We start from the raw sequence: 12634 nt of genomic DNA, 5'->3' as shown, positions 1-12634 counted from the left end.
ATAAAATTCTCTTTGTCGAATGTCTATCAAATACATTTGGTCACAAAATCAAAGCTTAAACAAGAAAGCACATTTCCAATAGCCCATCCTCAGTGGCTCGAGACACAGCCTCAGTCTCCTGGCACAGCAAGGCACCAGTGTCTCACTTACTTCAACTCATGAGAGCACGTTTCCCTCACAAACTCCATCATCACCCGTTCCATCAGCTCTGCAGCCAGGCCCTGGCTCAGCTCAGTTAACGCCAGCTCTCTCTCCCGTTTCAACCTACAAGGAAGAGAATACACAAGGGTAATGTTTCAGAATAAAAATAAGCGCTGCTTGGTCTACTCCCCAGCCGTGCAGACAGGGACGGAGCTGTGCTGCCTGAGCCAGGAGGCCAACCCGACTCCAGCTCCCGACACCACCTCCCTGCCCCTGCCTTTCCTGGCTGGGGAAGGCCACTGCTCACAGGTAGGTATGGCCTGGGGACCTCCACCCACTCCCTGGGCTCCAGTGTATGAGGGCACTGAGAGGGTCAGCAGGGGCTGAATGGCAGCACAGTGCACAAGAGCAAGGGCTTCCCGGCCAGGGTCCATTCTCTCCTGGTCCACACACATCTCCTGTCCTGCTGCATGGACACGACACACCGACCTTTCCTCTTCGGCCCGCTGCCTCTCCTGCTCTCTTCGCTCCCTTTCCTTAGTCACTTCTTCAGCTGCAATGTGCCTCAAAATGCCTGTGGTTGCAGCTGTTAACAAATCCTCCACAGCAGCATTAGAAACACTACACAGAGCAAAGGGGGTAGCATTCAAAGTCACAGTAAAAAAGCCACGTCAGTAAGTGTCTAATATTGACAAGGAAAAAAACACACAGCTTGAGTATCCCTAATCCAAAAATCTGAAATCCAAAATGCTCCAAAATCTGAAACTTTTTGAGCACAGCATGACATGCTTTTCAAAGGAAATGCTCATTGAATCATTTTAGAATTCAGATTTTTAGGTAGGAGATACTCAACCAGTAGATATAATACAAATATTCCAAAATCCAAAAGTATCTGTCATCTAAAACACTGTCGTCCCAGCGTTTTGGATACGGGATAGCAGCCTGTGCGTGTCTGGCTGTCAGCATACAAACTAAGCCCACTGTTAGAAACACACCATCTACCAAAACAGACTCGTGAAGAAACAGAAAAATCTCACAGTCCTGTAACTAGTAAGGAGACTTCCAAACAAAGCAAAGTGTAAGACCAGAAGGTTTCACTGGTAAATTCTATTGAACACTTAGGAAAAACTAACACCAATCTTTCTCAAACCCTTTCAAAAACTGAGGGGTGGGAACATTTACTAACTCATTTTATGAGGCCAGCATTGCCCTAATACCAAAGACAGACCAGAGACACTAGAGGAAAGCTAGAGACTGGCCAGGCACGTGGCTCACGCCTATAATCCCAGCATTTTGGGAGGCTGAGGTGGGAGGACTGCTTGAACTCAGGAGTTTAAGACTAACCTGGGCAACACAGGGAGACCCCATCTCTACAAAAAAATAAAAACTTAGCCAGGTATGGTGGCACGTGCCTGTGGTCCTAGTCACTTGGGAGGCTGAGGTGGGAGGATGGCTTCGCCTAGAAGATCAAGGCTGCAGCTAGCTGTGATTGTGCTTCCGCACTCTGGCCTTGGCGACAAAGTAAGACCCTGGCTCAAAAAAAAAAAAGGAATAAAGAGGAAAACTACAGACCAATATTCCTCACGAATATGGATATAAAAATCCTCAACAAGGCCGAGCATGGTGGCTCACACCTGTAATCCCAGCACTTTGGGAGGCCAAGGTGGGTGGATCACCTGAGGTCAGGAGTTCGAGACCAGCCTGGCCAACATGGTGAAACCCTGTCTCTACTAAAAACACAAACATTAGCCTGGCGTTGGTGGCAAGCAGCTGTAATCCCAGATACTTGGGAGGCTGAGGCAGGAGAATCACTTGAACCTGAGAGATGAAGGCTACAGTAAGCCAAGATTGTGCCACTGCACTCCAGCCTGGGCAACAGAGCAAGACTCCATCTCAAAGAAAAAAACAAATCTTCAACAAATGTTGGGTGCAGTGGCTCACACCTGTAATCTCAACACTTTGAGAGGCTGAGGTCAGGAGTTCAAAGCCAGTCTGTGCAACAAAGTGAGACCCAGCCTCTAAAAAATTTAAAACTTGGCCGGGCACAGTGGCTTATGCCTGTAATCCCAGCACTTTGGGAGGCCAAGGCAGTGGATCACCTGAAGTCAGGAGTTCCAGACCAGCCTGGCCAAGCGAGACTCTATCTCAAAAATAAACAAATTAATTAATTAATTTAACCAAGGAAGCAAAAACTTTGTGTGGTGAAAACTATAAAACAGTCCTGAAAGAAATTAAGGATGACCTACATAAATGGAAAGGCATCTGATATTCTCAAATTAGAAGATTTAATATTGTTAAAACAATATTGGCCAGGTGTGGTGGCTCACGCCTGTAATCCCAGTAATTTAAGAGGCTGAAGCAGGCAGATCGCTTGAGGCCAGGAGTTCGAGGCCACCCTGGACAAAATGGCAAAAGGCATCTCTACAAAATATTAAAAAATTAGCCAGGCATGGTGGTGCCTTTGGGTGGATGTTTTGCTTACTGCGTTTGAGTTTTCAGTCTCATTTCCTTTAGTCTCTTGATGTACTCACACTTGGTGGTTGTTTTCTAGGCATCTGCAGCCCTGGCTAGAAAGAAGGGGAAAAGTTTGCATAAAGACATGGCGATCTTTTGGCACAGGAAGAAAATAAGTGAGTTTTCAATTCTGTTTTCAAAAAATTATTTTTGTTTATTTATTTATTAGAGACGAGATCTCACTACGTTGCCCAGGCTGATCTGGGATTACAGGCATGAGCCACTGTGTGTGGCCTGGCCCTCTCTTCGGTTTCTCTTGCTCTGTACAAACCCTTTGAGTGTGGGCCCTTTCCCTAGCCAGTGGGGGAGGCTGGCTCTGCGTGGATTTGCATCTCAGTTCTTCCCTTGGGCTCTTCTCTAACCTCCTGTGACAATGAAAAGAATATTACTTTCTCAAAAACAAACTGACAAAGTCTAGTACCAGGTGATCTGTGACTGCATAAACTCTTTTCTGCCTCCTACGTCCTCAGGCCCCAATAAGAAACCCTTTTCCCTGAAGGAGAAGAAGCCTGGTGATGTTGTGGTCAGCCCGAGCCCGGAAGACACATCTTTTCAGCACTCTCCTCTTGGCAAGGCCACAGGGAGGGCTGGTGCTAGCAGCCTGCTGAATAAAAGGTGTGATGGCCCCTCCTAATGACCTTATTTGGGAAGTACCAGGAAATACTGCCCTACAGTGACACCTGAGTTGGGGCTGTGGGGTCGGGGGGTGGTGGTGAGGAAACAAGAGCCAGTTGTCAGGGATGCTTGAGGGTCGAGGGGCAGGGGTTCCTGAGCCTGCCCCTCCGGCCAGCATGGGCCGTGTGGAGGTGGGTCTGTGTGGGGCTGGTGCTCTCAGCCAGGAGAGAGAATTTTCTGACACTGGTACCTGCCAGCTGCAGAGAAGGTGGAGAGCAGTGGTACTGTCCTGTCTTGTTCTCACATGCCCTAGGGTCAAGGTTGCTGAGAAAGCCTTCCTTCGGGGCCGGCATGGGTCAAGGTTGCTGAGAAAGCCTTCCTTCGGGGCCAGCCTGGGTCAAGGCTGCTGAGAAAGCCTTCCTTCGGGGCCGGCCTGGGTCAAGGTTGCTGAGAAAGCCTTCCTTCGGGGCCGGCTGGGTCAAGGTTGCTGAGAAAGCCTTCCTTCCGGGGGCCGGCTGGGTCAAGGTTGCTGAGAAAGCCTTCCTTCGGGGCCGGCTGGGTCAAGGTTGCTGGGAAAGCCTTCCTTCGGGGCCGGCCTGGGTCAAGGCTGCTGAGAAAGCCTTCCTTCAGGGCCAGCCTGGGTCAAGGTTGCTGAGAAAGCCTTCCTTCGGGGCCAGCCTGCGTCAGGGTTGCTGAGAAAGCCTTCCTTCGGGGCCGGCTGGGTCAAGGCTGCTGAGAAAGCCTTCCTTCGGGGCTGGCCTTTTTGTTTGTTCCCATCTTGGCATTTTCTATGGGAGAATCTCGTCACACAGTTGCTGTAGCTGGTGAAGGTCTTTCAGCTACAGCAGCTGTTACAGGAGACCGGGGGAGGCTGCTCACTGAGGACACACAGTGCCTGCTCTGCGGAACAGACACATGCAGCCTGGCACCCTGTGGCTGCCTGCCTCACAGGGTATAGTAGCAAATCTCGCTCATCTTGTCCTGAATTCCACTGCAGTTGAGTGCAGTTCCACTTGGCATGTAAACGTATAAGCAATGACTTTTTTCCTCAAGACATCTAACTGGCTGTAATAAACCATGCATTCTTTTTTTTTTTTTTGGAGATGGAGTTTCGCTCTTGTTACCCAGGCTGGAGTGCAATGGTGCGATCTCGGCTCACTGCAACCTCCGCCTCCTGGGTTCAGGCAATTCTCCTGCCTCAGCCTCCTGAGTAGCTGGGATTACAGGCATGTGCCACCGTGCCCAGCTAATTTTTTGTACCTTTAGTAGAGACAGGGTTTCACCATGTTGACCAGGATGGTCTCAATCTCTTGACCTCGTGATCCACCCGCCTCGGCCTCCCAAAGTGCTGTCTTCTTTTTTATTTTGCTAAATAGAGATGGGGTCTCTCCATGTTGGCCAGGCTGTTCTCGAACTGCTGACCTCAGGTGATCCACCTGCCTTGGCATCCCAAAGTGCTGGGATTACAGGCATGAGTCACTGTGCCCGGCCTCTTTTTTTTTTTTGAGATGGAGTCTTTGTTGCCCACGCTGGAGTTTGGTGGTGCGATCTTGGCTCACTGCAACCTCTGCCTCCCAGGTTCAAGAAGTTCTCCTGCCTCAGCCTCTCTAGTAGCTGGCATTACAGGTACTCCACCATGCTGGCTAATATTTTTGTATTTTTAGTAGAGACGGTTTGACTGTGTTGGCCAGGCTGGTCTTGAACTCCCGACTACAGGTGTGAGCCACCCACCTGGCCACACCATGCATTTTTAATAATCACTTCTAGCAGTTTCCAGCATGACTTTTTTCCCCCGCTAAAAATCTATCTCTTCTAGGAAGGACAGCATAACTTTTTGCAGGTGCAGGTTATCACGGCGAAGCAGATGCTGTTGGCTGTGTTAGTTGTGTGAGCTGGCGGGTGATGTGCGCTTCCCTGGCTGCCTTGTCTGTCGGGGGAACTCTGTTCTGAAAGGCTTTTCCTTTTCACACCAGGCCTACTTTGACAGGTCTCCAGCTTAATCTGTCTTCTTACCTTTTCGTCAATGTATTTTTCTTACTTTCCATTTTGTGATGAGCAGTTTAGTTGCTGCTTTGACATATCTTCTTTGACATTCAAGTTTAGAAAATGATAAAAACCAGAAAATGGGGAAGCTGAGAGAGGATGCTCAGTTCCTTTCAGTATGTCCTTCTGCCAAAATAAACTTCTGTTTTAAAACATGTAGGCATAATACTTATATTAAAGGTGTTTTTCATGCAAGTTTCATTTTTTTGAGATAGAAATTTGTAAGTGTTCCTTTCAGCTGTTTAAATGCGTCTATCTTGTTTTTTTTGGAGGGGTGGTAAGGATGGAGTCTTGCTCTGTTGCCCAGGCTGGAGTGCAGCAGTGCAATTCCAGCTCACTGCAGTCTCCGCCTGCCAGACTGAAGCAAGCCTCTCACCCCAGCCTCCTGAGTAGCTGGAACTATAGGCACATGCCAGATGCCTAATGTTTAAATTTTTTGTAGAGATGAGGTCTCACTATGTTGCCCAGGCTATCTTTGTTTTTCAAAAGTATGAAATATTTCAGAATCCTATTAAGGTCAGTGAATCATGTGGATAACGCTTTTGTGCGTATCCCCATCTTTATCAGGGCTCCTCATTTTAGTGGTTGTAGTTTCTCAACTTCAGAGGACCAGAAAGTCTTGAAAGATGAGGGGACGTGTTCAGAAATGAAAACCCTCTAAAGGCCTTTCCGGTACAAGGGCCCTCAATGTGGTGTTTACTTTATAGCTCTCCAGTGAAGAAGCCAAGTCTCCTCAAGGCCCACCAATTTGAGGGAGACTCTTTGGACTCAGGCTCCGAGGGCCTCGGGCCATGTGTGCCGCCCCTCAGCGCCCTGATAGGCACCGTGGCTGAGACGTCCAAGGAGAAGTACCGCCTGCTTGACCAGAGAGACAGGATCATGTGGCAAGGTATGGGGCAAGGCGGCAGAGGTTCTGGGGCCTGGTGCGGTCGTCCTCTTGGGCGCCATCAGAGCGGGAGCTGCTTCTTTCCAGTGGGCTCTGTTGCTGTTGAGTCTCAGGGCCTCTGATGTGCTGTGTCTGAGCTTCATGGTCGGCCAGTCTTCCTTGGAGTGAGTGCTCTGTGTGTGTGTACATATACGTTCAAATATGTTTGCTTATGTGTGTACAAGATAGTAGTGGGAGCAGGCAAAAGGATGGGCTCATGTCTGTAGAGGGAGCAGGTTTCTGTTTTTTTTCTTTTTTTTGAGATGAGTCTCGCTCTTGTTGCCCAGGCTGGCGTGCGATGGCGAGATCTCAGCTCACCGCAACCTCCCTTCCTGGGTTCAAGCAATTCTTCTGCCTTGGCCTCCCGAGTAGCTGGGATTACAGGCATGTGCCACCATGCCCAGCAAATTTTTTGTGTATTTAGTAGAGACAGGGTTTTACCATGTTGTCCAGGCTGGTCTGGAACTCTCGACCTCAGGTGATCCACCCACCTCCCAAAGTGCTGGGATTATAGGTGTGAACCACCACGCCTGGCCGAGGGAGTGGGTTTCTGACGGGCAGAGGTTATGGTGGAGTGTTCCATCTCGGACAGGACATCCTTACCCTATTGGAATGTTGAACTGTGTGAATGTATTACCTACTAAAAAGAAAGTATTCCATTAACACTGAAAATATATGCAGGGATCAAAAATAAAAGGAAAAACACAGGTACTCCTCTTTGCCAATTTTTTTGTCTTAAATTTCAGCTGGGTCGGGCGCGGTAGCTCACACCTGTAATCCCAGCACTTTGGGAGGCTGAGGCATGTGGACCACCTGAGGTCAGGAGTTCAAGACCAGCTTGGTCAACATGGCGAAAACCTGTCTCTACAAAAAAAAAAACAAAAACAGAAATTAGCTGGGTACGGTGGTGTGCACCTGTAGTCCCAGCTCCTTAGGAGGCTGAGGCAGGAGAATTGCTTGAACCCTCGAGGCAGAGGTTACAGTGAAATGAGATTGCGCCACTGCACTCCAGTCTGGGTTACAGGGTGAGACTCTGTCTCAAAAAAAAAAAAAAATTCAGCTATCCCTTTTTTTAAAAGCTGTGGATAATTAGAATAATCACAGTGTTTCCTTACTATTTGGTAATAAAAGCTGCCATCATACATTGTGTCACTGATATAGTGATTTTTGTATTCCAAATAAAATCATTAGGTATTAGAATTTTTCTTTTTCTTTTTTTCCTCCTGAGATGAAGTCTTGCTCTGTTGCCCTGGCTGGAGTGCAGTGGTGCATCTTGGCTCACTGCAATCTCCGTCGCCTGGGTTCAACGAATTCTCCTGCCTTAGCCTCCCAAGTAGTTGGGACTACAGGTGCATACCTCCGTACCCAGCTCATTTTTGTATTCTTAGGAGAGATGGGGTTTCACCATGTAGGCCAGGCTGGTCTCGAACTCTTAACCTCGCGATCTGCCCTCCTCGGCCTCCCAAAGTGCTGGGATTACAGTTGTGATACACCAGGTATTAGAATTTTTCTGTTTTTCTTTTTTTTTTGGGATGGAGTTTCACTCCTGTTGCCCAGGCTGGAGCGTAATGGCGTGATCTTGGCTCACCTTCACCTCTCTGGTTCAAGTGATTCTCTTGCCTCAGCCTCCCAAGTAGCTAAGTAGCTGGGATTGTAGGCATGTGTCACCATGCCTGGCTAATTTTGTATTTTTTTTTTTAACATGGAGTCTTGCTTTGCTGTTCAGGCTGAAGTGTAGTGGCGTGATCACACCTCACTGCAACCTTCCCCTCCCAGGTTCAAGCAATTCTCCTGCCTCAACCTCCTGAGTAGCTGGGATTGCAGGCGCCCACCACCATGCCTGGCTGATTTTTGTATATTTAATAGAGATGGTGTTTCACCATGTTGGCAAAGCTGGTCTCAAACTCCTGACCTCTGGTGATCCTCCTGCCTCAGCCTCCCAAAGTGCTGGAATTACAGGTGTATGCCACCGCACCGGGCCTAATTTGTAATTTTAGTAGAGACAGAGTTTCTCCATGTTGGTCAGGCTGGTCTTGAACTCCCAACCTCAGGTGATCCGTCCACTTCGGCCTCCTAAAGTGCTGGGATTATAGGCGTGAGCCACTACTGCACCAAGCCTAGGTTATAGAACTTTTCAAAATAAAAACAAGAAGTATATATTTTGAGTTGTGAAGTTGTTGCATTTCTTTTTACTTGCAAGATACATTTATAACTATTTAATTCTAAGTGTAATCGTAGCAGTTTACTTATTCAGGTAAGAACCCAGTTAACTTCTATTATATGATTTTTACATTCAAGTCATGATGAATACTGTTTCAGAGTTTTAGAGTAGTGGTATATTTGTTGTTTTTTTTTGTTTGTTTGTTTTGAGATGGAGTTTCACTCTTGTTGCCCAGGCTGGAGTGCAATGATGCAATCTCAGCTCACTGCAAACTCTGCCTCCTGTGTTCAGGTGACTCTCCTGTCTCAGCCTCCTGAGTAACTGGGATTACAGGCACCCACCACCATGCCTGGCTAATTTTTTTATTTTTTTTTAGTAGAGACGGGGTTTCCTCATGTTGACCAGGGTGGTCTGAAACTCCTGACCTCAGGTGATCTACCCACCTCAGCCTCCCAAAGTGCTGGGATTACAGGCATGAGCCACCGCACCTGGCTTTTTTTTTTTTTTTTTTTGAGACGGGGTTTCACCACCATGTTGGCCAGGATGGTCTCCATCTCCTGACCTCGTGATCCCCCTGCCTCGGCCTCCCAAAGTACTGGGATTATAGGCGTGAGCCACCATGCCCGGCCAATATTTGGAATATTTGCAGTTGTAATGAGTGAATCCTTCTAGTAAACATCCTGCACCATGAGAGTTTGTCATTGAGGTTATGACAGGAGTTAAAAACTCTGGCTGAAAGTGAGGCTGCGTCCCCACTTTTAGTCTGCAGTGAGGGTCTGTGACTGTTGGAGAGCGGCAGACCCAGGGGTCTTTGGGAGCTTTGATGTCCTACTCCCTGGCAGAATAGACCCTAAGTCCTCTTTCTCTGAGGCTCAGAGTCTGACAGATATTTTTGTTTTCCTTTGTAATGTGGGTGTGTTTTAAGTTTTAATTTCTTTTTATCATTATGAGAGCATACTTCTGTAGGTTCATGCTGACCGTGTGGTACGTTCTTACCTTTCACTTGACGTCATTTAGCTCGGGTGAAAAGAACCGATCTGGACAAAGCGAGGACTTTGGTTGGGACCTGCCTGGATATGTGTCCCGAGAAGGAGCGGTACATGCGGGAGACCCGAAGCCAGCTGAGCGTGTTTGAAGTGATCCCCGGGACTGACCAGGTCAGAGCCCTGCGTCTCCCCGTGGAGTGGGGGCAGGCTGTGCAGGGGAGGAGGCTTCTTTTGTAATTCTGTACATACTGGATTTAGGTGTTTGCTTGTTTTAGAGGGTATTGGGTATTTGTGCCCTTAACAATCATATTCAGCTCTCTTGCGTCGTGAGATGTTCACTCTGTAATTGGTACCTATACGTGATAAGATATAGATGCAAGTTTTTTGTTGTTTTTTTTTTTGAGACAGAGTTTCACTCTTTTTTCTTTTTTTTTTTTTTTTTAATTTTTTTTTTACAAGGAGTTTCACTCTTATTGCCCAGGTAGGAGTGCAATGACGTGATCTCAGCTCACCACAACCTCTGCCTCCCAGGTTCAGGTGATTCTCCTGCCTCAGCCTCCTGAGTAGCTGGGATTATAGGCATGCACCACCATGCCTGCTCATATTTGTATTTTTAGTAGAAACGGGGTTTCTCCATGTTGGTCAGGCTGGTCTTGAACTTCTGACTTCAAGTGATCCACCCGTCTTGGCCTCCCAAAGTGCTGGGATTACAGACATGAGCCACCGTGCTTGACCTGATGCAAATTTTTTTAAATCGAGTTGTTTAAAATATTTATTTATTTATTTATTTATTTGGAGACAGGATTTTATTCTTTCACCTAGGCTGGAGAGCAGTGGTGCAATCATGGCTCACTGTAGCCTCGACTTCCCAGGCTCAGGTGATCTTCCCACTCAGCTTACTGAGTAGCTGCGATTACAGGCATGGTCCACCATGCCCAGTTATTGTTTTATTTTTTTGTAGCAATGGGGTCTCAGGGGTCTCAGCCGTGTTGCTCAGGCTGGTCTTGAACACCTAAGCTCAAGTGATCCACCTGCCTCTGCCTCCCAAAGTGCTGAAATTACAGGCGTGAGCCACCACATCTGGCTTTTTTCTTTTTACAATCATTCTTATCCTTTTCTATGCTTAAGTTTTGCACATTCAGGATTATATTCTAGATATAATTTTATGTGTCTCTTTCCCACTTAAAATTATGTCATGAACATTTTCCTTCGTTATGCTGAACTAGAGCATGTAGAAATGACAGCATATTTTCTTAGTAGCTCTGTCAAAACTCTGCACTTCTACCATTAGTAGATAGGCTGTTTCTAAATTTTTAGCTCTTGTAATAATATGGTTTGGCATCTTGTGTGTCATGTTTCTCTGGTGTTTAGATTACTTTGTTCCGATCCTGAGAATTTAATTCCTGCATTGGAGGGTTTGTCCTTTCCCGAACATTATCCGTGTAGCTTCCCCAGTTGTTTCCCCAGGAAGCTGCACCAATTTAGATCCTTTGCACTTTGTGAATTTTGCTTGTGGACTTCTCCTCCTCTTTGTGGCTGGTGGCTTTATACACCCTTCGCCCAGTGCGGTGTCCCCAGACCAGCAGCAGGTGTGGGGCCCCTGCTGCAGCAGAGAGCGCGTGCTCAGGGCCTTGTCCTGCGGATGTCTCTGCGTCTCCTCTTGGCCACGTCATCAGCCTCCTTTTGAGGCGGGAGATGCAGCTCCAGGCCCCAGGTGGGCAGCTGGCCCCTGCTGCTGTGCCCTCAGCAGTCCTCACTGCCTGTCTCTGTTTCACTTCTGGTCTGTGTAGACTTCAGCTGGTGTGTGAGCAGAGCTGAGACCTGTTAAATGCTTCGAGGCCCTTCCCTGTCCCGTCTCTGCTTTGGAGCTTGCAGATGTGCCTTCACCTACATTCCTCCTGTTTGTCGTGACGCACTCGTGTCTTAACTCGTTGTGGTATTTGCCAAATCAAATTTCTCAATTTATTTTGCCTTTGAATTTTGTCTCTTTTTAACAGAAATTTTATGTTGAAAAAAATGTGTTCTCAACTATTGATCTGTGTGGGTGTGTATGTGATTTTCCCTCATTTTCAGGCATAACTGTGCCTGGCCCAAGGTGTTTCTCACGGGCAGCCCATCTCTGCTTCGTGTCCCTAGGTGGACCACGCAGCAGCCGTGAAAGAGTACAGCCGGTCCTCGGCCGATCAGGAGGAGCCTCTGCCCCACGAGCTGCGGCCCCTGGCAGTGCTCAGCAGGACTATGGATTACCTGGTGACCCAGATCATGGACCAGAAGGAGGGCAGCCTGCGGGACTGGTATGACTTCGTGTGGAACCGCACACGTGGCATACGGAAGGTATTGGCTGCTTCCAAGCTGGACGCTAAAAAATGCATGCAAATTCCAAAGTCAAACTGATAGTTATTTTTATTTTACTCAGTTACGTATTTTATCTGTTTCAAAAATATACCTTTATGGACAGGGTGCAGTGGCTCACACCTGTAATCCCAGCACTCTAGGAGGCCAAGGTGGGTGGATCACCTGAGGTCAGAAGTTTGAGACCGGCCTGGCCAACATGGTGAATCTCAGTCTCTACTGAAAATACAAAAATTAGCTGGGTGTGGCTAGGTATGGCGGCTCATGCCTGTAATCCCAGCACTTTGGAAGGCCGTGGTGGGCAGCTCACGAGGTCAGGAGTTCGAGACCAGCCTGGCCAACACAGTGAAAACCCATCGCTACTAAAAAAATGAGCAGCTGGGATTGTGGCAGGTGCCTGCAATCCCAGCTGCTCAGGAGGCTGAGACAGGAGAATCACTTGAACCTGGGAGGTGGAGGTTGCAGTGAGCTGAGGTCGTGCCATTGTACTCCAGCCTGGATCACAGAGCTAGACTCTGTCTCAAAAAAATAAAAAAGAAAGAAAGAAATTAGCTGGGCATGGTGGCACACACCTATAAAGTCCTCTACTCAAGAGGCTGAGCCAGGAGAATTGCTTGAATCCGGGAGGCGGAGGTTGTGTGAGCCAAGACCGCACCACTGCACTCCAGCCTGGGTGACAGAGCGAGACCCTGTCTCAAAAAAATAAAAAAACAAGTACTTTTGTTTAAATCACTCCAAAGTCCTATTAAAACGTGCATCATGGGCTTTGTTACACATTGAAATGTGAGAAATTGAGGTCATAGCATGATCTTTCTCATAGCTGACTCTCTGCATGGGAATGTGTGTATGATCCTCCCCCTCACCTGTGGCCAGGATATCACGCAGCAGCACCTCTGA

The 12634-nt window shown here is 47.8% G+C and overlaps 2 protein-coding genes across 2 annotated transcripts in view; one reads left to right on the top strand and one right to left on the bottom strand.

Annotated features, from left to right (window-relative positions):
• Positions 1-781, bottom strand: part of LOC135273093 (germinal-center associated nuclear protein-like) — a 27487-nt gene extending 26706 nt beyond the window's left edge. Inside the window, exons 1-2 of the mRNA XM_064372015.1 lie at positions 631-781; positions 151-264 (exon numbers count right to left, since the gene is read on the bottom strand). Of these exons, the coding sequence (XP_064228085.1) occupies positions 151-203 (53 nt within the window). The 5' untranslated portion in view covers positions 204-264; positions 631-781. The remainder of the gene's footprint in view (positions 1-150; positions 265-630) is intronic.
• On the top strand, positions 292-12634 carry LOC135273087 (germinal-center associated nuclear protein-like). The gene is made up of 7 exons (XM_064372009.1): positions 292-450; positions 2693-2771; positions 3126-3270; positions 6021-6202; positions 9417-9556; positions 11522-11719; positions 12611-12634. The coding sequence occupies exons 1-7, from the start codon at positions 292-294 to the stop codon at positions 12632-12634; spliced, it is 927 nt and encodes a 308-aa protein (XP_064228079.1).

Source organism: Aotus nancymaae, unplaced genomic scaffold (assembly GCF_030222135.1).
Source record: "Aotus nancymaae isolate 86718 unplaced genomic scaffold, 86718_ANA_hifiasm-v0.15.2.pri h1tg000260l, whole genome shotgun sequence".
Lineage (NCBI taxonomy): Eukaryota > Metazoa > Chordata > Mammalia > Primates > Aotidae > Aotus > Aotus nancymaae.
The sequence above is the reverse complement of the archived record's forward strand: the minus strand, read 5'-3'. Positions and strand labels throughout refer to the sequence as shown.

What these genes read in the sequence shown, in the direction of transcription:
- LOC135273087 (XM_064372009.1), top strand. Translation starts at nt 292, where the DNA reads ATGTTTCAGAATAAAAATAAGCGCTGCTTGGTCTACTCCCCAGCCGTG. An exon ending in AGACAGGATCATGTGGCAAG is followed by an intron (nt 6,203 to 9,416) that starts GTATGGGGCAAG and finishes GACGTCATTTAG; the next exon opens with CTCGGGTGAAAAGAACCGAT. An exon ending in TGATCCCCGGGACTGACCAG is followed by an intron (nt 9,557 to 11,521) that starts GTCAGAGCCCTG and finishes TCGTGTCCCTAG; the next exon opens with GTGGACCACGCAGCAGCCGT.